The 24,705-nt window shown below is 46.5% G+C and overlaps 1 protein-coding gene across 13 annotated transcripts in view; it reads right to left on the bottom strand.

The window, feature by feature from the left end:
- The window catches only part of KDM2B (lysine demethylase 2B), a 112,112-nt gene that overhangs the window by 9,100 nt on the left and 78,307 nt on the right, over nucleotides 1–24,705 (bottom strand). For all 13 annotated transcript variants that reach the window (XM_065852003.2, XM_071815984.1, XM_065852002.2 and 10 more), the window contains 2 exons: nucleotides 7,642–7,866; nucleotides 3,964–4,107 (listed from right to left, as the gene is read on the bottom strand). In XM_065852003.2, the coding sequence (XP_065708075.1) occupies nucleotides 3,964–4,107; nucleotides 7,642–7,866 (369 nt within the window). The remainder of the gene's footprint in view (nucleotides 1–3,963; nucleotides 4,108–7,641; nucleotides 7,867–24,705) is intronic.

Below are 24,705 nucleotides of genomic sequence, written 5' to 3' on the forward strand. Positions count from 1 at the left end.
CCCCATCCCAGCAACCCCAGGACTGTAATCACACCATCTCCAAACGTCCTCCCACGACACTGACGTGAAAAGCTCAGTCCTGTCCCCGTCCCGCGTCCCCCGGAGTGAGGCACAGCCTGGTCTTTGAACGGGAAGGGATTTTTCCCATACATACGCTCTCACGTACATTAATACCATTCAGCATTTTTAGAAGCAAAGCGCCCTGCACTGTAATCAAGTGTTCCTTAAAATATTTTTCTTTATGGATCAGAACTCACAGTCCCATTGCCACCAGCCCATGTGCCAATAAAAATGACGGCTGCCAAGTCAGCTGGGGAACAGGAGCTTTTATTCAGCAGACTGGACACGTGAAGGCATTTTGAAGGTTTCTCACACCCACAGTTACCCAGCGTAAGGAAGAGAAATGCCTATTATCTCACTGTCTCTGTGAGACTGTGACATTTTGCTTTTGAAAGAGAAGACACACACTCGGTGTTGCTACACTACAATCCAAGCACAGTCCTGCCCGACACAGCTGAAAAGCTGCTGGGTTCTGAATTTCCATACAGGAGCCTGCATTGCTGGCCGACCAGGAGATGGGTGTTTCTGAAAGGCATTTCTGTGAATGAAACTCAGTATGAAAAGTAGAACTAAAGGCAGAAACACCCACCACAAAAGCACATACTCTCACTGATGGCACATTCATATTTAAGGGCTTAGTTACATATTCAGAAAAAAAAAAGAGAAAGATTTATTACTATTGTAGGCAACCAAAACACACTATTGTCAAGACAAATAGCTGGGCACTGGCATGAGCAGCGCAGGAGCAGGAGATTGCTGCTGGAACAGGCAGGGGCAGAGAGCTGCAGATTTTGGGTGTTTCTGACCCATTTCCTCCGCTCCTCCCGGCCCGGCAAGACCACGCTGGCTGGGCAGGATCAAGCCCTGCGTTTTGGGAACTGCTTCCTCCAGTCCTCCTGCCAGACAGCAGCCGTTCCCGTTTCACCATGCAGCCCGAGGGATGATGTGCCAGTCTCTCTCAGCAAGTCTTCTGGAGTTAATAAATGAGTAAATGAAGTGGGCAGAATTTAAATAGTGTTTTTATCACAACTGTGTGCCTTTGAACCTTCTTTCCCATGGTAGGTGTAAGATACTCCAGGAGTTGTTGTACACATCTCTGCCTCAGGGGAACAATTCCTGGCCTGAGCCCAAGTTGGGAACAAGTTATTTCCCGCACTGAATATAGAACAAATGCTACCGAAGGGAAAGTGTTACAGTTCTGTCCCTTCTGTGAAGTTTAAGGAACCGAACAGATGTGAGGAACTGTGAGCAAGCGAATGAGGCACACACAAACCTGCTGCTGAATCTGTCCCAAGCCTTTCAGGCTGGGTGGGAGCCAGTCCGGAGCGTTTGCTACAAACAGCAGGTGGGTGTCTGAGCCGCAGCGCGAGGCGTCTTCAGAAATGTACCCGCGGCACGAGGTCAGCAAGGCACAGTCTAAACACAGACTACGCGACTGTGAAGTCTTCTGATTCAGGAACACGGAGACACCCAGATGCTGATCCGACATCGCTGAGCGAGAGACAGGAATTCTGGCAGTGCCGAGACCAAAACAACCACGAGTAGCAGCACAGCTGGGCTGGGAAAGGTCTTCGTAGTTCTGCTGTTCTGACAAGGGACCTAAATATTCACCTTTTCCATCATTATCACCCCAAGGTGAAAAAGAACAGGCTCCTACTCAGGAAAACAAACCCCTTCTCCTTAAGAAACAGCATCAGATGCTGCACTCGCTCTCACATACTAACCAGCATTACCAGCAATTGGAGACGTAGCAACAAAAATGAATGAATATTGGTTCAAGTAAGCACTCTGTAACAATGAAAGGCAATATTCCTACAAAAACTCTCTCTGGCTCCCTCTGGAAACTAAGCTGCGCTTGTGAAACACTCACCAAGATTTTCATAAGAAACTCTTCAGCAAAACAAGCAACTGTGTTGGTATTGTATTTTCAAGGAAAGCTGCACATGGGATGCTCCTGGGTACACAGAACATCCTGGTTCTCCTTCGGAGATGTGTCTTGGAGGGAATTCACTCCATGTGGAATAAGCCAGGAAAGGACACTCCTTCCATCGCTGATCCAGTTTATTCCAGTCTCCCCCAAAAGGACATTTAATTGGAGATGAGGACAGTTCACAGGTGTTCCTGCCCATTTACCCAGCGGGGCAGGAAGGGACTTTTCTCCAGTGCAACCAAAGCCGCTGCCCTGGGGCTGTGTCTGCACTCAAAGGCGCTTCGCAGAAGGACTATCTATGGGCTCCATCCTCTGGGCTTCAGCCCACGTCAAGGGCTCCAGCAACACAAACACGGCAACAAGTTTCTGTCTCGCAGAAAATCACAGAACTTGGGAATAAAGAGCAAGGAGGGATCCAAGGAAGAGGCTCCATGTTCCTTTTGCTGCTCCCCTGTGCATAGTCTCACCTCGCCTTCCAAGACAATTCTGAAATCCTACCAGAGCCCTTTCGTGTCAATAAATAAACTGTCACAGTTACCCCAGCATTTCAGCTCAACTGAGAAATCAAAATACAAGACACACTGTAAATCTCCCACGGTTCAATTTTCAGAAACACCCAAGGTAACGTTGTTCCTAGTTACCAAAACATCACTCAGAACACCACACATGCGTAAAAGAACAAACAGCACTGGCTTGATTTCACAGATCCGACCCACATCCTGTGCAACTAGTCCCAAATGTGGTACGTGGTGAGGAAACCAGGCTCGAACTGCCACTAGATCACGATCGTGTCCTCTGGACTCAGCTGTGAAGCCTCACTGACACTACAAAGCGAGAGATGGGGAGCACAGGGCACTTCGAGAAAGGGCTGGAATAGCAAACAGCAGCTACAGGCCAAAACTGAGGTACCTCTGGGAATGAGCAGCTCTTTCCCTTGCTTCACCAGCCCCCCAAGCCTTGTTTTAAGCAGAGCCAAGCAAGCAAAGCTCCATTTCAGAGCCCATCTGCAGCAGGAGCTGCAAGTACCAATTTCATGAATCAGGGAGACAGCCACAGTTCTGGTTTCCCAGCTACCTACTTTCTGCTCTAATAAATGACACAGAGCTCGGTGCGATGCTACATACAGCGCAAGAAAAACAAAAGGCTGGGAGAGCATCACCCCAGGCCTGCATAAGGAACAGAGCTCTCCTCCCAGAAGGGCCAAAAGCTGCTTTCTGGGGCATGGCGTGTCAGAATACATTTGCTTTGGCAAATCATGTTAACCATAAACAAATCAGCAACAAGAAACAGCTGATCAGCTGAGACAAACCAGCTCCAGAGAAAGGAGGCTTCTAAATGCTAATATACAAAGATAGGCCCAAAATGACGCTTTTGTTACCAGGAAAGAATATAGCTGCTCACAGGACTTAAGTCAGCCAAGGGTGAGCGCTCCTGCGGCCTGGAACGCGCTCAGTTTGTTCTCCAGAGTTGCCGTCTTCCTCCTGCAACACTTGCTGGTAACATCTTTAAAGCAGCTGCCACGGGAAGGCACATCTGTGCCTGGACAAACACCAACAGTGAACTGCTCCTTTCTGCTCCATGGGACATGGGAAGGAGCTACCAACACAGGGACTGTGACTAACTCATCCAAGATTCTCGGTCCCTTTGAGCTTCCCATCCCAACTGAAACTCCTTATTTCCTCAAACAAGAAGCAAAAAAGAAAGAAAGAAAAACAAAACCAAAAAACCCACAAGACATTTGCATAGACACACATCTTGGAGGCTGCCCAAAGCCTCTGCTTCCAGGGGATGCTGTTACATCAGAGGATCCCTGTCAGGTCTGCATGGAGCACACAGTCACCCTGCTGCTCACACCAACTCTTTGCTCACTTAGATTTCCAAAGATGAAAATGTGAAAGCTTTCCAACTTCCGTGCACTACTTTTACACTAATCCAGTTTTTGTTTCCAACATGTATCACATCCTTGTACTCACCTTAAGGCATCCTGGGTGTATGATTTCATTACAAATGGAGCATTCCATTAGCATGAGATTAAACTTGCTCTCCTCCTCTTCCACAGTGTCCTCCTTCCCGGCTTCTCCGCACACCAGACACACAGCAGTATGAGGCAACACCGGCTGTTTATACGGATCAGAAAGAAGTCTTGATCAGGACACAGAAGACGTATGGAAACAGAAGAACTCAATGCGAATTTACAGTATCCTCATTTCAAAGAGGAGATAAATGGAGATTTACTGTGCAAACTGCTGAAGGCTCCAGCCCAGCAGAGCAACGAAGGCAAGAAAAACTGGTAACAATCAGGGCTGGGCACCCAGACCAAGCATCACAGGACAAGTTTCATGGAATGAAAGTGCCCTCCCTGAAGCAACACAGATTCATGGGGCACCCCAGAGATGGATCAAAATGCTTTTTTTTGTGGGTCACTGGAGTCTGTGAGCTGACACAGACATCGGCATGCAAGTCACTTCACTAATGTACAGTGAGGGGGGAAAGAAGCAACCTAGAGCATCACTGTTCACATCTGTTAAGTTCCACAATCTGACTGGCAATTTGGCAGCTCCCCTTTTTTTACAAGCAGGGCAGACAGATGTTATGGGACCCAATCCAGGTCCCGCAGCAAGCCCACAACAGAACCAAGAACAGACCTTCTCCTCACTGACAATCGATTATCCAGGGCCCTGCTCCCACCCTCGGCGCTGCCAAAAGCATCGTACAGACACTTAAAAAGAGAATTCCTCTCTTGCAAGTGTCACAAGTGAGAAGCACACTGATTTTTTTGCTGAGGCAGAAAGGTAACTGCAGCATCTCTCAGATCTGTCACCCATGTCAAAGCACTGATGCCAGGCTAATTAAAAAACCACCTTTGTGCTAATGAGGAACAAACTTCTGGTTCGCAGCACTAAGGTATAAGCCTCATTACAAGAAAGAAAAGGAAGATCCTCATAAGAAGCTGCCTGTAATGTGAAATGCAATCGATTAGGTTGCAAGTCCTTAACTATTAAACAGCCAGAGGCAGAAATGTGGCTTTTCACGGCAACGATCTCTTGTAAATGGAGTGAATAAAATCCCTAAGTGGATACTTGCACACTGAACCTGATCAATGCAGCAGCAGTCCATCCTTCAGCAGGTTTCCAATAGGGAAAACCGAGCTACAGCCATTAGAGTACAGTGCACTGCCCTGCACACCAGCATCTGATACATTATCTACGGCAACGCTTTCCTGCTTCCTCATGCCAGTACTTACCCACGCTCCATTTTAAAAGCATTTTGCAAATGCTGTTTAATTCCCACCCTTCCTCCAAGCACAAAATGGGAATCCCCAGGATCCCATTCCACCAGCAGGTAAAGCAGAGAAAAGCGAAGTTGTCTGAAGTCCTAAGAGCTCTGTCCACTTGTTTAGTCCCATCTTTCACACAAGTGTTTATATCCACACACAAGAACCAGCATCCCAGGAGCAGCACAGCGTTTCTCATGAGACACAAGGGTGTCCAGCGGATCTCCCGTGTCCTGCCCCGCTGAACAGCAGCAGCGCTGCCACAACTCACCCTCCCAGCAGAGCCTTCAGACTTGTCCCAGGAACTCCTGTTCCCTTTCATGATTGATCTGCTGATGCTGAGGAGTCTCCTCCAAACAGCAGTACAGGTTCTCTTAAGGCTTCAGAGCTTAATGAAAGTCTGTGTCTAGTTAATATTGCCAATGTCATTAACCAGAGGAAAGCACAATCCCAGAACCGCAGGGATCATTACTTCCACGGAGCTTTGCTTCAGTGTTTTGGGCTTTTTTTTTGGCTGGAAACTGTTGAATAGGTACCACAATATATTACCACTGCAATTGTTAGAGAACATAATAAACAAGAGTAAAGACAACAGGATTGCTTACAGGAATGTAAAGCATCCTTAGAAGTTTCAACAGTTTGATTTGCTAATTTTCTATGCTTTTGCTGCTCTAAGTAAGCCTGTAACACTCTGCTGCTATTTACACCGATGGGAACTCATCGAGGTCTTTTTCAGTGCATGCAAGGGCGGGACAAGGAACCAGAGCACCCCAGAGCCCTGTGCTCTAACCACAGCTTCTGGAAATAAAACTGCAGATATCAAGAAGAAAAAGGTGTCTTTGTAGAAGAGCGGGATGAGAGGATGACTATACTCAGCTAGAAGAGAACCCAGTTCATCTCCAAAAGGCTCAGCCTGTGTATCAAGAGTGAAGAAGCTTAGTATGAAACTCTCCTTCATCAGTCAGGACAAGAAAGCACGTTGCAGCCCTAATTTAATCCCTTCGCTAAAAAGGCAGCATGATTTCACTATTTCTTCTCCCTGGAGAATAACAAATTCTTCATCCATGCTGTTCAATTCATGCCACACTCCAGGAAATCAAGTGTTCAAAGAAAAGACACTTGAGCTGCAAAAGCACTCTGTGGAAAGGTAGACATTCTATGTACTTTACTGAGAGATCCAGCAGAGCTGAATCCAATCCTCTATGTCAAGAACAGCACAGAGCTTAGAACAGGACATGGAGTGAGCTACCAGGAGCAGCTCCTGGAAACCTTAAGTGCTTATCTGTTTTTTATCAGTGTCAGATCCTCTTCAGTTTCCTCATCAGGATTACAGAAAAAAAACACAACCTAAGTGAAAGGAACAATAATAAGAGTTGGAGAGAAATCAGTATAGATGGGGTGATACTTCAGTTATGAATAAACAACATTCCTTTCCTTAAAAAAAAAAAAAAAAAGACAGAAAACCAAACCCTTAACAACAGCACAAACAAGACCTTCCAAAGATTTAGGAAAAAAGCTAAAGTTAATTTTTACCCTCGACTGGGGGTACTGTGAACATGAGACCTGAGGAGCAGCTCAGTGACAGGCAGTATGAAAGCAACAGATACAAAAGGTGCTTGAACAACTTAATAGAAGATTAACCTGTCAATATTTGTTAAATACAAATCTATCACTTATGACTCAAGAAGCTTCTAAGCAACGTTACCAGAGCAGCCCAGGAAACTGTCTTTGCCTGCTTGCCCCGTTCTGATGTTCACCCCTCCACAGCCATTTCCAGTCCCTGAGGAAAATAAGACTGTGGCTCGATGGCTCTTTGGCTCATCTGGATAAGATCCCTCCTACATGCCCAAGTCATGGCAAACAAATTGAAATTCAGATCTCAAGTAGCCTGGGGCTGGGGTGATCAATGCTAAAATCTTGGAGAATGACAGGCAAAGATTTCTCTCTATCTTAAGCTGGTTAAGTAGTTAAGGTGGCAAAGCCAGTTGCAAGGCAGTTCTTCCCAGGAAATTCAGAGATCCAAACCAAACAGGCCTCTTCTCCCTTTGAATGAAAACTTCCTACCTTTCCCTTCTCCCAAAACCCCAGAATTTCAGTGTGATCAGAGTGCCCATTTCCACTGTACCGATAATCTCCACATCTACTTTCTCCTTTATGAAGAACGAAAGCTGAGCTACTAAGTAGTAGTTTAAGATCTGGGGGGATGAAAAGCAACGGGAAGCAGGGATCTGAACCGAGAGGGCAGTGATTACACTGTTTTGTCCAATGCACTTTAGAGACTACTCAAAGCAGAGGTCTCAGTCCCACACCTTGTCACCAGGAGACACAAATACAGGAAAGAAACCTCCAAACAGGCTGTAGCAACAGGTACACTTACTGCAATACACTGCCTCATAATGCAGGACTGCTTCATCCTGCCAGGTCCCCCAAATTTTTTCATGTCTTTGCAGAAGTGACACTCGCCGCACTCTGTCCGCAGACACGCTTCGCACTTGCGGCATCTCGTCCTCCTCCGACGTGCTCCGGCGGTTGTCCGATTAGCTGCGAGCTTCACCGCAGAAGCTGTGCCCAGCTTCCCTTTGGGCCGTCCGACTGCCCTGTTCTGAAAGAGTCAGACACACAAAGTTAATTGCACATCCCATGTACCATCTAAACTGCAAAACTTCCTTGGACAGGAGCTGTACACCCCCTTAGATGTAAACTGACAGATGTATCAGAATCATACACAGATAGGCTATACTCAGCAGATGTATATGATCGCTCTTATAGCTGTAGGAGTGTTGTTACCTTTTCAAGAAAAGATGTGTTGTAAAAAGACAAAGAAACAAAGACAAGAGATCCCAAACCTACAGCAAGCCCACTTCGACAAGAGGGCAGGGAGAATCCGGTTATACACAACAACGCAGGATCGAGTCCCCGGTGATGTGCTTGGCTTAGGTCAAGAGACGATCCGCACCATCGCTGGGCTCTGGGTTAGGGAGCTCTTTGGGTTGTACTCAGGGTAAGCCAGGAGGTTACTTTCCTCCCTGGAAGTGGAAGAATCCAAGGAGGCAGCAAAAGTAATTTTGAGGTTAGGTACAGCTGAGAAACACTCAGCAGCAATGGCTCAAGCCACAGCAATCTCCCTAAAAAACCAGGTTATTAACTACTGCGAAGTGATAAAGTGGGAAATAAACCACAAATACTACAAAACCTTTCCAGAGTAGCTCCCCTCACATCCAATACTAGCGAGGGCTCAAAAATAGAACACTAACTGATGCTGTGCAAAGGCTAAAAAGGGCATCTCGGGTCTAGATTTCAATGACCTTTAAGACAGCGGCTAAAGGAGCATGAAAAGATTTTAAATTATTAGGTTAACTGCAACATATTCACTCTGGATATCTAAATTTCATGTTCTCATCAGAAACTCCCCACATACACAAGAACTTACAGCTCAAGCCAAACATCGCTAAATACCATGTAATTGTATGAGGCTAATTACGCAAGAATTGGCTTGGCTCATTCTTACCGCTGACAGCTTTCTCCATAAAGATGATAATAATAGGACTGCAAAGTTCATCTGGTTTAGCTTTTACACAGTTTTTCCACTTTCTGTACATCTCAGCACCTGACCAACTGACCACCTTCTGTTCCTGCCGAACTCTGGGAAGTCACCGAGGTAAGGACAGGTGGGCTTCACAAAGCCACGCTGAATTTCCACAGCGGTTTATGAAAGAAAGGCTATGGAAACACTTTACTTGATACCACAAAAGCTTCCCGAAGTGTCCTACTATACAACTGAAGAAAAGCCACATTGCCAAGTACTTGATCTTCCTCTCAGCTGACTTTGCAGAGCTCCGGTGACTTTCAGATGCAGCAGAGCGCTGATACTTTAAGTCTCCATCGCAGGAACCTCAATGCTGGGAAAGCAGAGACACCAGGAGCTGGGCCTCTTGGCTTTCTCTCCCACAGACCTCCTATTGTAACCGAGGTAGGAGAAAACATCTCTTAGCTGATGAGGTTACAGAGATTTCAGCAAGTTTTTAATTATGCTCCTCCAGAACGCGTTTTTTTCAAGCTAGAAGGCTGACTCACACCATGCTGTGTGAACACAGACAAGACTATCTTCCTTCCCATGGGCAACCACACCAGGCACCTGGGTTTCAGACCCATTTCAGACACTCTAAAGAATAAATATTTACCTTTCAGACCAACTTTTCAGCCTCTCAAGGATAAAGTCAGTGCTGGCAGGACTGGCTTAGAACCAACCTCGATAAGAGATAATTTCCTTCCTCAGCACAAATCACCCCTCTGTTAGAGTCTCCTCCATAGCAAGGGAAGCAAGAGGCACAAACCAAAGGCTGGACATCAGTAGAACAAGTTAAACCAAAATACCTTCAACAACCTGGGCAGCTCCCCTCTGCCAACAGCACGTGGAAGATTCTGCGTGAGAATCTGACTCCTTCCCACTAGGTCTGAATACGATTAAGTTTTTTAAGAAGGCAAACGACAGTTACGACACCATTAGAATAGTCTTTTAAAATGCAATCTCTTTCAAGGAAAAATCAAACTCGGTACTTTTCCAGCTGAAAGACAACTCCTGATTCTGCCACGGTAACGCGAGCCAAGTGCTAATTCTGAGGACAGCGTTTTAAGCGCCAGGACACCGCAAAGATGCAAGGGTAAAAAGGCATCGCTTGAACACCGAATTTGAGAATACTCAAAAAGATAAAAAGGCAGGAAGGTGAAGGTACAAGAACAAGTCTGAAGCCAGACCACAGAACTCAGATTTCCCTATAAATCACCACCACACAGCAGAACACAGAGACGCAGACCTCTGATCTTACCGTATCTAATATCTCTTATGCACCCAGACCTCTTCACTGCTCATTAGGAAATTCAAGCAATGGTACTAGCTGGGTTCGTACTAATTTACCAACCGGCCGATCCTCAATCCAAGCCACGTTTTCACTCCAGGATGTCGCAGCCAGCAAGGCTGGAGAGGCCTTGCAGGAATTCCCACTAGTATCTAGTTTCAAGGGGCTCCAAAGTGGTCGCTTAAAAACCTCCACAGAAGAAAATCTGGCCTGTGGGTTGCTATTCCAGAAAGGGGCTGGGATTCGAGGGGGTAGAAGGAGCCTCCAACATGACTTGGGGTTTATTTAGCACATGGCAGCCAGCCAGATAAATTCCAGGTCGATGTTAGTGGAGAGATGCTGCAGGATTTCCAGCTCAAACTGCAGTTTTAGAGTGTACCAGCCCTGGTAAGGAAAGCAGGTAAAGATTTCCTTCTCAGCTCCTGTTCCCATCTCTGTCCTGCAATTTGCCACCGGAGCACAGCTTTGCAGAACTCTCTAGCAAAATGATGAGCAACTGGTAGGGGATGGTAAACCAACCCTTCACCTGGGCTTACCACGATGGCCAGCAAGTCACAGCTCTATGGTCTCAGGTTCAACTCTGGGTGACACACCAAGCCCTGAACAAGGTTCTGGATCAATGCAATTTCCCATCTGCACAGCAGATCCCATCATCTCCTTTCCCAAGGAGATAAGCCGAGACCCCCAAGCACAGCCTGTGCCTACTGACTGCAGTCCCCACCTCTGAGAACTGTCAAGAAATGAAAGATTATACCCAACTTGAAATTTTTTTTTCTTTAAATCTTACAAGAAAACGCAGAGCCTGCCTGAAATACTATCACAAACAACGCCCTGTGTTCTCCAAAAACCTCCACAGAAACCGTGTTCATACTTCTCTGGTCACACAAGTCTTGGAAAGAAGGGCAGGAGGATGCTGAAGTGATGCCAACCACTCTCCAAGCCCATAACGAAGACTGTGCAAGCAGCTGCTCAAACTTATTAGGATTAATACGCTAAATACCTACCTCTATTACACTGAAACCTAGAAAGCTGGTGGACTCACATCACCCTCTAACACAAAACATGTTAACGTGACATCCTGATAGGATTTTTTTTTCTTTTGTGGCTTTTTTTGGTTTGTTTTTTTTTGGACCTCCCACCCGATTACTGCTCTGCCACACACAACAGTAACCAGCTCCACAGGGCTGAGAATAAGCCCAGGTACAACATTTCCAACTCTAAACCACCCCCTAGGAAATGCTACCTGGAAGAGTCACTACTCAGAATATTAGTTTATCTTGGCTATAGACAAACATCTGGCTGCTGAGAAGTTTTCACCGGCTCCTTATAGGTACATTAACTCACTTCCACCATATGGCATTTCGCTGTTGGGCAGCCACCAAAAAGCCACCCACAGTCACCGGGGTCAGAAACAGCAGAGGCACCAAGGGCTTCTGACCTGAGCACAACTCTTACAACAACAGAAACACAGCTTTCTAACCTTCACAGTTGCAAAGAATAATCAAAAGACCTCATGTAAACAAAAATACCAAGAACATCAAGCTTTGGAGACAACACTTCAAGAGCTATCAGCTGTTAAATGCATTACTAAGTCGGTGTTGATCTTCCTCAACTGCTGGCCCAACACCAACCCGGCTCTGTTGGAGTTGTCACCACACAACTTCACGAACTCCTCTGAGAGGAAGATCAGCCGATGCTCTGAGTCCAGGAGGATGAAGGTCCTGGCTACAAAAGCAAGGCTGACCAAGCCTGCAGCCTAGAAACAAGCTCTTCTGCAAGTGGCCTTTACCTGGGTATGGGTCTTATTCCACCACTCAACTTCAGTGCCCTGCTTAAACTGCTGCCAGCAGCACCATATCATTACTTCGGGCTCAACACCTCCGAGAAAAATCCAGGGACATGTGCAGTGCCCTTCTGAAGGGCTTCTCACATGGTCAGCTCAGCGAGACCCTGAAGCACTTCACTTCCTAACCAGGCACAACCTGAACAGCTTATGTATCCACTGCATAAATCTCTCCAAGACATCTTACACACAGACTGTTCATTGCTTCAAGGTGCCGTGCTACGTTAATATATCCCTTCCATGTGCAAGGCAGGGGTGATTTCCTTCTGTAACACGTGGACAGATTCTGATTATTCTCATTTGCTATAGTTTGACCAAGCCCATGTAACTACATATCAGCACCCAAAGAAAGATGAGCACCCAGGACTTCACAGGTGCCAGTCCTGCACTCAGACTTTATATGGCACTGCATCGCAATACAATTGTTTTAACAGAATTAGAACAGACAAATTTAATTACCAGTTGTTTCTTTATAACAACTGATGAATAAACACTAGGAAAAAAAGAAGCCACACACATTCACCCACAATTTGTAACTGTTGTCAGCTAAAACATCACCCTGAACACGCTGGGTCACAGGCTGATATTGGGCACTGGAGAAGCCCTGGGGAGCCACAGTAAAGGCTTCTGGTCAATTATTTCCCTGCCTCTCCTGCAGCACCAGAGTTGGGCACACACACGGGGGGATTTTCCAGTTCAAACAGGGTGGAAGTTCTGGGGGACCAGGCTCCCTGCCCAGGCCAGCGAGCAGCACTGTCCTCTGCTGCTCCCAGCCACCCAGGCTCGTACTTTCAGCCTTCCTGCTAAGAAAACCAGTCGAACTGACAACTACCAGCAGTGGTGGGGAGCAGCAACACACGTACCAATGCACTGTGTAGCCTCATCTAAGTGTTCCTGCTCTGGCAGGGGGATTGGACTGGATGATCTTTTGAGGTCCCTTCCAATCCCTGACATTCTGTGATTCACCAAAGTCATTTTACCAGAGGTCTCCAAAACAGACCCTGTTATTAACTGCAACACTGAAATACGGGGAATGGCGTTAAACTGCCCGGCAGCCCGATCGCCTGCTACACATACACTGTCTTGCACTATAGAATCACAAGCAAGCCAACAGCTCTTCAGAATTAAACCCTCACACCTCTTCAGCAATTAACAGAAACCTGTGTCAAAGAAAGAACTTAGAGGAAGGAAGGGCAGGATGACGTGACTGCAGGAATTCAGTGGGGATGAGGACGAAACTACTTTAAGATGGCAAAAATCACACTGATGCCAGTAACACCCTTAAAAGCTGTGCTAACCGAAGAGCACAAGCCGACACCACAGATCTAACATGTCTGACTAAAGCGTATCTCCCAGAAGCCTACGCTCGGGAACTCCAGGGAAGTTGTTTTCCTCTAGCAGTGACAGTTCACAAGAGCCACATCGCCCCTCATCAGCATGCGCTCCTGCCGGGCGGGGAGTCCTGCAGGACAAGTTTCGGTCCAACGTCTGCCATTAAGCAAGAGGCATCAGAGGGAAAGGGAAGGCGGAACTTTTTCAAGCCCAGCCATCCCCAAACAGGATTAATCCTCTCCAGATGTTCACAGCCACCACCTCCTCCAATTCATGCCCACAAACTTTCTCACTCCCTCCTGCAAAAAGCAATTGTTGTTCCTAGGGACCAGGTGAGCACACAGAGCTCCACTATGGAATAAACAGCTCCATGTCCTGCAAGTAACTCGAAAAGTTTATACCTCGCAGGTTCATCTGGGCATTAGTGACACTCCAGCAGTTTTTCAACCGACGTAGCGATGCTGTTTGGGGTGTGATAAACTGGCACATCAGTGCCAACACAAGTGCCCCCATTTATTTTCCTCTGGTGGCGAGGAAGTAAGAGTTAGGCCTGGAGGGTACAATAAGATACATAAGCAAAAATACGCCTTTGTTGATAAGCTGCATCTGAAGCAGGAGCTCTTAAAAAGACACCAGTAAGTTATACAGACTTGGGGCACCTCGTACCAATATAGCTTTCCTTCTTACAGCTACTTCAGGTCAAATCCCCCTACCCCAAGCCAGGAGTGTTTTTCTCAGTGTGTTTGCACACGCAGAAGCATCACAGTCAGAAATCACATTTCTCCCTACCCATGGCCAGGACAAATGCCCGGCACCCACATGCTTCCGAGCGCCGCTGCTGGTGCCAACTGCAGCTACCGCAAGCGCTGTAAATCCTGCCCACCCTGCTGGAACACCTGATGGTCTTTTTGGGGTGTTTAAACATGAATTGGGGAAAGAAGAAAGGATGAAGGTGGAAGTCTGAGTGACAAAACCCACAGCTCCTACGCAACTGAAGTTGTGCTGCTCAACTACACCTGTAGAGCCTTTCACCTGTTACATACTAAGGGTTATCACGATAAAAAAGCTATGATACTTACTTTACACATCCCGTGTAGAAAAATACATATGGTAAAGCAGGCTTGTATGAAAACAGCTGGATCCACACAAGGGTTTTCACCACTGGAACAGTTTTAAACAAAACCACTCTATGGGTCTTTGCTACCTAGGTCACAGCATTATAATTCAGGACCAGACCAAGCCTTCTAAGAAATCCCATAAGAAGGACCTCCGCTTTCTTGTGTTAATTTTTGTTTTCAACTACTAAGATATAAAAAGGCCATCAAAGCCACAAGATTTAGAAGAGCTGAAGAATCCCAGAACATAACTGATTTTCCAAGTTCATCCAGCAAGAACGAGCACCTCGCGTAGCGATTTCACAGCTGGTACAACGCAGCCAAGACCAATCCGCTCCCCATACCATTAAAAAAGCGTATGGTAACCGCACCAAGACAGAGACACAAGCAGAAAAGGCCTGGTGTGGGACAAAGTTTAAGAAAAGGAAGGGAGCTGGGATATTTTAACTACCAGGTCTGGGAGTTGAGCAGTGAATCAAGCAACAGCACAGGCCTGCATGTTCACATATCACCAGAATAAAATCAAGTCTTAATAAAGTCAATGCATCCAAGACCTGGCTTAGGTTCTTGGACTGATGCTCCACCAGGCCAGGGCAGCACATCAACACCAGAGCTGCCATCCACACCACAACCGCCAGCCCAAACTCTTTGTCGGCCCTGCCTTCTTCGTACCATCCTGAAGCAAAATACAGTAAAATTATTAGAAATGAGATGGGTTTTGGAGGACAGATGCAACACCGGCCTACCTAGAAGGTTGTCTCTAAAAGCAAATTAGGCTATTTTGAAGAGCAAAACACCTTGAGTTCTGAACAAAACTATCAAGTTTATGTTTAAATTGTATACACATGTTTAATTCTATTCCTGGTTCATTTTTAATTGCTTAGGCAGTTCTTAGAGAGTAAAACATGCAATTTAGAACATATGTTCTGGATTATTTTTCACAGATTACTTCATAAATTTAAGAAGTTTATTCTCCATCCCCCACAGAAAAAAACCAAAACAACCAAAAAAACCCCAACCTTCAGAGAATATAAACCTTTAAAGTATTAATAAAAGTTCTCTTTTCCTTTCAGCACATATCCTTCTCTCTATTCTACATCCCTTGACCCTGGGAATGGAAAGGAGGTTTTGGCCATAAATCAAACTAAGACAAGGTGGCCGGGCTCAGCATCAGACTCTCGAGGAGTCCTGCAGCCCTTCCAGCTATTTGAGGAATCTTACTAGGAAAAATAACAATAATAATAATAATTCTGGAAACCACAGGGAAACGCTAGGAACCCCCCTACCCGAGAGGAACAATCACACACTCCCAGCGCATTGGCCTCCGAAGCGGCGCGGGGCCCTCGGAGCTGCCGAAGTCCCGGTGCCCCCGGGCGCCCACCGCGGGCGAGGCCGAGCGCCCCGGGCCGGCCCCGGCGGCGCCTCCCGCGCCCCGCTCGGGCTCCGCGGACACGCCCGCAGCCGCCGGGCCCGGCCCCAGGGCGGGCGGCACTGGCCCGGGCCGGGCCGGGGCCGCTCCCGACCCCACATTGTTCCCCGTCCCCGCTGCCGGCGCGGCTCGGCTCGGCGCTGCCCGGCCCGGCCTCCTCCCCTCCCTTCCTGCTGCAAACTTCGCCGCCCGCCCCGGACCTGCTCCAGCCCCAGCTCGGGCCTCGGCCCCGGCTCGGGCTCCGGTTCCGACTCGTAGTCCTCCTCGTCGGCGCTCGCAGACATGGCCATGGCTCATGGTGGGCCCAGGCGGAGCCGAGCTGACATGGCTGGAGCGGCGCTGCTGGCGGAGCCCCGCTCCCCGCACACACACACACACATGCAGGAGGAGGAGGAGGAGGAAGGGGGGCCGTGCATATTCATGCCAGGCAGCCAGGAAGGGGCTGGCCCAGCCGGCACGGCCAATCGCGGCCCGCTTGCACAAAGCCGGCCTGCGGGGACAGCGCGGCCGCCCGGCCGGGGCAGCGCCGGCACCGAGCCCGGCCGAGCCCGGGGCGGGGGTGATGGGGGCGCAGGAGGGGGACACTCGAACACCCCGCTGGCAATTAGCCCCCTGCTGGTAATTAGCCCCGCGAGGGGGCGGGCCGATGCTGGGCCTGGCTGGGTGTGCCGAGCGGGGCGGCGAGGGGAGGGGATGCGCGGCGCGGGGATGCGCGGCCGCCCGCAGGGTGCACGGCGCTGCACGGCTGCTGGAGACAAAGGAGAGGCACAGACGGACAGACAGACGCACGCACACCCCCCTCTGCCTCGCTACCTGCCGGCTCGCCTCCTGCTGCCGGGATCGGGACGGGAGGAGGGAACCTCCATCCCTCGGGAGGAGGAGGAAGGCTCCGAGAAAACTTCGGGATTTGCAGCGATGCCCTTGCTGCGGCAGAACCAGCGCTGGGGGAAAATGGGAGACCAGGCGAGGCGATGCTCCCTGTGCAGACACCCCCTGTTTTGCTTGCTCCTGAGGAACCATTTCCCGTCCTACTCCCTACACCCTGATATGCTCCTGCCGGTTTACAATAAAATATTTTCCCTGCAGTATAAAATGTTATACATGGGTCAGTCGGGTACCTGTTGAGGATCCAAGGGTCACAGGGCCAGCACCTGAACACAGACGCTGCCTTCGCCCTCCAGAGATTGCAGCTGAGGGTCAAGACACACAGGGCCTGAATTTGAGTGCTGAGAATTAAATTTCGTATTGGATTTATGGGCCTGCTTTCAGGGGAAATCCCGATTCCGTCCAAGTTGTTAGGATTTTGCCTCTGGCTTCTACGCCCACAACACAGAATTAAACATGAGATTAAATATTTGCATGTGCTGAGCAACGAAGGAGCCATAAAGAAGCACATCTAATGGTCCTTGCATCAGGATTTTTGCCAAACGAGTTTCAGCTCCATTCCCTGGCCTGAAATACCACATGGCCACACAAACACTTTGGGTAGCCCAGGAAAAGAGGCAGGAGCTGGCACAGGAGCCAGCAGCGATGCTGCCTTAGGCCAGCTCACAGCCTTGTGACACCACGATCTACACAAACCCCGGCCGCTCAACTTTAAGTAACAAAATACAATCAAACTTCAAACACATTTACAGGTGACTGCTGATAAAGCCACGCAAATCACGTCATTATGCCCCTTCCTAATTTTGAAGGCCTTAAATATCCATTTCTTGTTTGTACTTCTGTCCTCTCATCAACTCAAGCTCAAACTAGGGGTATGTGATGATATTCTCCCAATCCTGCTCATCCACAATGCCAGGGGTGAAGTATTTACTCGCACAACACGATGAGGCTTTCCAGAATATGATGGGATGTGTCCGGCCTGTCTCCTCAGGTTTCTCACTTCCCCCATTGTGTCCGTACTCAACCCGGAGCAGGAGCAGATGAAAGCTGAGGCACAAAAGGCATGTGCCTAAGGCCCTGGCTTTCAGAATCACAAGGTGATACCAGAATCCAGTGTTTTCTGGAGGAGAGAGGAAGGGGGGGGATGCACATCTCATGACAGTCCTACAAAGGAGAGCTTTAAACCACAAAGCAAGGATAACTGACACGATTACAGCAGCGTTCGTGGTGCCACTGTACAGTTGGCCTCCAGCAGGAGGACAGATGATGTCCGCAAGGAAGGCGCCTGGTCCTGCACCTGCCCGTGGGCAGCCCAAGGAGCCTGCGCCGATTCCACACGAGGCCCAGCGTAACCTTGTTCATCCCCTCCAGCCTTTTGGTTCCCTAATCCAGACAGCAGGAAAAAAAAACGACTTGTGACATCCGCCAAGGACGATCCACCAGTCACACCACAGTAAAATGTCACTCACAGCAAATTAAATCATGACATGGATCATCCTCTTCTCGTCTGCAAGGCATACGAGCGCCCTCGGTGTTGCACTGGGCTGCAGCGGGTCACCAGTATAACCCACATCAAACCAGCGCTGCCGCAGGAGAGCGCGTTCCAGTCCACTGCTTATAACAGCAACACAACTGACAAATGAGCTCTAATTACGAGGCCTGCGTTAGGAGCGAAGACACGCATGCCAAGACCATCTCAGAATGATTTCCAAATGCTAGGTGAGCTTTGCCGAGCTGGCGTTTAAAAAAATTGGATAGGATAGGATATGATATAAAAGAGCAAATTGGGAATCGGTGGGGGGAAAACAAGATAATAAAATAAACTTTTCTGATTATAATTGCTCTCAAAAAAAAAATCTCATCTTGTGCAAGAGCAGCTAACCATTCAAAGAAATATTTAATACACAGAAAGAACTATTAAGAGAGCATTTTCCAGCTCAATTCTTTGAGCTTGTCTACACTAGAGAACAGTAAATTACGACAAATAATGAGCAACCCTTGTGTGAACAGCATATATTTGACTAGCCTGGTGCAGTTTACATCAGCTTAGAAAACAAAATCAGCAGCACTGACCCTGGTCATGCCTGTATTGGCATAACCGTGTCCGTACCTCAGCTTTGTGAGATATAGTTCAGTAATAAATAATATCCTTAATTATACTGCTGAATGAGCCTTAGTTAAAACTGCATGAAAACAGACAGTACCTTCTATCCCAAACTGTTGCTTTGATTGCACCTCACCTGAAGTCATATAAGTCTCATCAATATCATAATCTTCTCCACAGAAACCAATTATGCTGTCACAAACTGAGACAATAACCTTAAGCAAAGAAGCAACAGCAGGAGCAGATGAGCACCAAAGAACCAGATTTTATTCTCATGCAAATATCCTTAAGTAGTAAAACCAAGATGCGGGGAGGAAGATTACAACCCCTGCGCTCTTCTCACCTGCTCCTGAGCATCTCTTGGACCTATAGATTTCAGCTGCTGTTACCAGCGCTACACAGGACCCGTGCTTTCATATTAGACACTACAGTTCAATTCTGTGATTCTGAGTATGAGGTGAAATAAAGTTTTGAATGTGGCACAAACACATCTTTGATTCAACCTTCCCTTGAAACTTTTTATGCATCTTTATAGAACGTTATGTTTAGTTGGTATTAGGAAAAATATTTACGTGGAAACAATTGGAAAAACCAACCTCAAACTGGTTTATGGGCAAGTCCTTGAAAAAAAAAGACCCTGTGATTCGAGCTGCTGCTGCTTTCTGGAGGCCAGTATATATGTTTCTGAAAAGGAAACCCACTGAGATGTTCATGAATCATGGCTCTCGACCTCTATCAGCATAAGAGAGTTACCCAATAGCTTTCTAAGGTTCCTGGGTTTGGTGTAAGTGTCCATTCATATGAAATATGATCTTAACTGTTGAGCCTGGGCAAATTTCATGACACTTTTCTCAAGAGTTTCAGCCAATATTTCAGTCATATTCTCAACGCCAGCAGTGACATTCTGACAACCTAAATACCCATCTAGTATCACCATCTTACTACTTCCTCCAACCTATTTCATCTGAACTATGACATGAGCGGTTATCAGATGCACTGAGTACCCATCACAATCTCCTTAATAAACAGCCTGATTGATCAACCTTAGATCAAAATAAAGTAACTCAAGACAAAATAATACATTGATTGCTCCCTCCATGTGATGCCTACTGCACATCCTTCCCCAACCAGTGTCCAACATGGGAGAAGCAAAGGCAGCGAGGGCTCTGGGACGTCTCTTGGAGGGTGACAACCATGCACTGTTACAGAGCAGCAGGGGAGCAGCACCCAAACCAGCAAGAGCCCAGACAGAACGTGCTGGTAGCCTTAAAAATGAAACAAACCCCCAACACCCTGTCACTTTAAAAATATAATAACAACATAGTGAAATATCAAGTTCATCCACCACATAAGACATGAGCATCTTGGGAACATACACTGAGGTGTCCTATTTTCACAGACTGAAATTTGTGGAAACAAAGAGGTACCAAACTCAAACAGTTAATCAGATCGGGATCTACAAGTTTACTTTCTACATGAAGAGCTATGGCATGACTGGGACTGTCCCCTGGGAAAGGAAGGAAAACCTGCCACGCTTCCTTCTTCCAGAGATCTTTGTGCCACAGAGTGTTTCCACAGCACAGTTTGTGTCTCCAAGAGCCATGTTCTGTCAGTACATTTAAAAACTAGTGACACGGGCTCTTAAGAAGATAAGAAGTGACTGCCACGCTGTGGAGGAACATGCAAATAGATGTGGTCGCTAGCTGAAAGAGTGGCTTACCCAGAATATGTAACCTGCTTCCATAAGTGCCTCAGTGCCCTCGGACACACAGCACAGACCGCTGGAACAGTCGTGTCCAACATGGGCAGCATCTAGAGACCAAATCCAAACATTCAGAGGCAAACAAACGGTGAGCAAAGGAAAAGCTGAAGGATAGTTTGCCTCATGTGCCCTGTTGTCACCTACAAACCCGATTTGGATTTGTAGGGAAACATTCAGGACATAAACAACCAAACCACACTAGATTAAGTCTCAAAGCTGCTTCACTTCCATCACAATTCATCTGTATCTTTCGTGGCTTTTGCTAATTTTCCAAAAAGGAAAGCCCCTCTGTACCTCTTCTATCTGGTCTACTAGTGCCTGCATGAAAGTCAAAGTTGAAACAAGACCTCATTTATATTCTCATCAGACTTTAATTTCAATGTGCTACAGAACTAAAAGGAAGCCATCTTCTCAGGGACAGAACATACAATTCAATTTTGTTCTGAAAAGTGCATGCAGGATTAATGCCCGTGACTGCACAGCACGTACCGTGGGATGACAAAAGCGTTTCCCACCGCTCTGCCAATGTGCTTCGATCCAGAAACAAAACTGTTCAATCTCAGATACGTAACTCAAAGCCTGAATGGTTTTAATGTCCAGGTGGGGGCGAGCACAAGGATGCTGGAACACTTAAGCCAGGCTCAAACCTTGGCTTTTTGTTTGGTTTTGTTGGGCAACTCAGCAATGAACGCAGTCAAGCTAAATTTGAGATCTGTCAACTCATTTCACATGCACTAAGAAAAAGGTCTGAAGACTAAAGTCATTTTCATCAGCACTTTTACTGTCGTGAAATAAGGAGAAAGCTGCTATCTTGAAAAATGGCAGTCAGGACCTAGCTGGAAAAATTCACATTACTGAATATTCATGCATACGGTAGAAGAACGACAACGGGGAAGAATACATAAATCTTCTTGTATGATACTCGGAGTACAGCAGTTTGAAAATAGAGCTGTCTGTTCATTTTTTCCAATCTGTTCACATTTCTACTCAAAGTCAAAATGGCTCTCATTTACCTGTTTGATGTATTAATCACAAAAAGCCATTGGTCAGATCTCAAAGCAAGTGGCTGAGAGTTGATAAGAAGAGAAAATATTAAGTCAAAGATGGAAGATTAAGAAGGTGCTGATTCAAGTCCTTGCTATTTATAATTACTCCCTGAAGGGACACAATATTTCAAGTACAGTCTCTTGAGGTGAGAAATAATCTGTCAAGTCACCGGGCAAAGCTTTTAGAAAAATACCGAGGCAATCGGCGGTGAAGCTCTTTGGGCATGTTCTGTACGATACACACGGAACAAACCCTGAAACTCCTCTGGCCTGCGCGCAGCTACCACAGAAATTATTTTGTCTCGAGGACGCGCGTTCCAGAGACTGAAGCAGCGCTCAGAAAAATAAACAAGCCAACAAGGAGCGGCCCCGGGAAAGCAGACGCTTGACAGAACCTCCCAGTAGCTTCAACAGCTTTTACTCCTGTCCTGAAGGAGCCTTCAGTTCTGGCGCATCAAGTTGTTTCCTGCTCCCAGGTGTATTTAGCAGGGAAAGGGTTTCGTTTCACATGCAGAGCTACTGTGGGAAGTCCCCTGAAAAAAGAAGAATTCCCCCAAACCTCAACGATGTGGGTTTGTTTCTTAATTGATTTGTCAGGAACCAGAACTGGGATATCTTTCTGAATACATTTCAGCTCTCTCCTACCACACGGCATCTACTACCCTATAGTGTAGAAGAACAAAAAATATTCAAAGTTATTTAAATCACTGATTCCAATCACAATTTAAATCGGCAAAGAGAAAAATTTAAATTGGTTTTAATACTCATTTTCTTTTGTACTTGAGTTATTTTCTGGAAGATAAATTAATTATTAGCATCTGATAACTACACCAAAAATGTCTGATTTGCAGTAGATTATGAACGTCATAATCAGGATTTTTTATCAACAAAAAGGACTCACAACACACACATATTTGTACATGCAAATCTTCCTGCAGACTACTGGCATTTAAGATTGTTGACACCAAGCAGAGTTCAGGCAGTGCCGTGTGAGATCACTTCAAACACCTTTAAGCTGGTGTCTGGCAGGGACAAAATGTGACAGCTTAAATCCCCTTTCTGCTCTTGCTCCACTTGGAATGACTGATGTAAAACGTACTTGAATCTCGACCAGAAAAACACATCACACGACAATTTACACTGAATTGTTTTTTTTTCTTCCCATTCCTAGACTTTTTCCATCACCAGAATGACTTCATTTTTACATTCATTCTTAAGGGCTTGTCAGCATTTGCTTTCTAAGCCATCCGTATGCCCACAGGACGTATCCCAAGTGGATCTCTGAGGACCACGCTGGCCCAGGGAGTCTGGCAGAGTTTTCCCAGTGCTCCCAGCAGGAATGCTGCTTTCCTGGTGGGAGCCCCCGGGCAGCTCCTGCAACTGATGCTGGTTTGATGCTGTGCCATTTGTACGTGCTCGGATCTGTCTCAGACACCGCTCGGGTTAAAAACACTAATTGCTGTAACTAGAACCCCGGTGCTCTTGCTTCTGGGGGCGGAGCTGGCTATGGGATTGCTATGGGAGGAATTCTTAGTAAGCAAGCAAGTAAAAACTGGAAGTATTTATTCAAAGGTTTTCAGGAATGTTCTTTGTTCATCTAGCACCTCTCTCCCTCTGAATTCGAAGAAAACTCGGTGTAAAACAACACTCGCGCTTCTGAAAATGCACATTGGTTTCAAGGTGAAGTTTATCAAAACACTTGAATTTATGTTTTTAGCCCTGAATTTCTGTGTACAATCAAATTTATTCTGTCCACTTAGTCCATTTACTTGCTATTTCTTAAATTTGATCCAATGCATAATGTTGCGTATATGTTCATTAAAGTGGAGCCATAAAGCAGTTCTTATCAAAATTTGGTAGATCTTCCCTTCCCAGCATTTTTAATGTGAAATACCATGAAATGGGCAAAAGGTTTCTTGCTCGAAAATGGCAGCAGACACATGAATGTGCCCAAGGACCTCCATGGGTTCCAGATCTACTGAGGGTGACTAATCCCAGTGCCTTTTATTATTCAAAATACAAGTTATTTCTATGAATCTAACACCCTTTTCATCACAATTGTCTGTTTTTCTTGTGTGCTGCTCAGTTCAGACTATGAACTGAATAATATACATGGTTGTGGAGTTCCATACCCAACCGCATCTCAAAAGTACCTCTAGTGGAACTAGAATAGAGGGCAGTGAGAAAGACGATCAAATATATTACGTGGTTTGGGTAGCAGAAAATCTTTTGCTCAGCCTCTCAAGGATTAGTTCTTAGGAATTCATCCCTTTTCAGGTATAGGGATGTATCTGTACAATTTTGCAAGATTTCTAGTCAAATCGCTATGACCATCATTTGCATTGCCAACCGCAGATACGTTTTGTTTGGCGTGTTTTGTTTTTTAAAAAACATAATCCAATTCAAATCTCTATTTGTGGCCTTTACAAATTAATAGCACTCCTTTAAATAAGGATATTACCATTTCCTTAGTATGCTTTTCAAGTTTCTTCTCTTAAAAACCAACAGGTAAAAACTACATAGAAAAAGTGTTGGAATGGGCATCAGAAAAACAGGCACATATTGCAGTTGTTAACCAGCTACTGAAAGTTACAGCTTCATCTCCTGCTCACAGCCAGGCCCATATATATTTGGACACTTGCTATCGTTACAAATGCAGCGGCTTTAGCTTTGTGCCAGGTAGAAGAGATGAGAATCTGGCTCGCAGTCTGCATTTCTAACTCTTCACAGAATAAGAGTCCAAACATATTTCAGTTCTTTATAGCTGCTCTTCACAGACAAGTAAAGATCTTTATCGCAATAAAACCAGAAGGCACTGCCACCGAGTGTAATTACATGCTACTGGAGTTGAGCGTTGTCTTCCAGAAATAGGAAGTGGTTTGAAAAATGCATGTTTCCTGCTCGGGCCATTCTGCGAGTTCCTTAAATAAAACACTACCTCTGATCCCTGTGTGGATAGAACGGGAACTCTGGTCTTGTGGGGCTGAGCAAATCTGGACCGTGGGCTTAAAGTTTGACAGCAGCGGGTTTTCTGCAGCAGTGATTAATGTGTCGCCAAGGGGAAAATCA

Source organism: Patagioenas fasciata, chromosome 17, assembly GCF_037038585.1.
Source record: "Patagioenas fasciata isolate bPatFas1 chromosome 17, bPatFas1.hap1, whole genome shotgun sequence".
NCBI lineage: Eukaryota > Metazoa > Chordata > Aves > Columbiformes > Columbidae > Patagioenas > Patagioenas fasciata.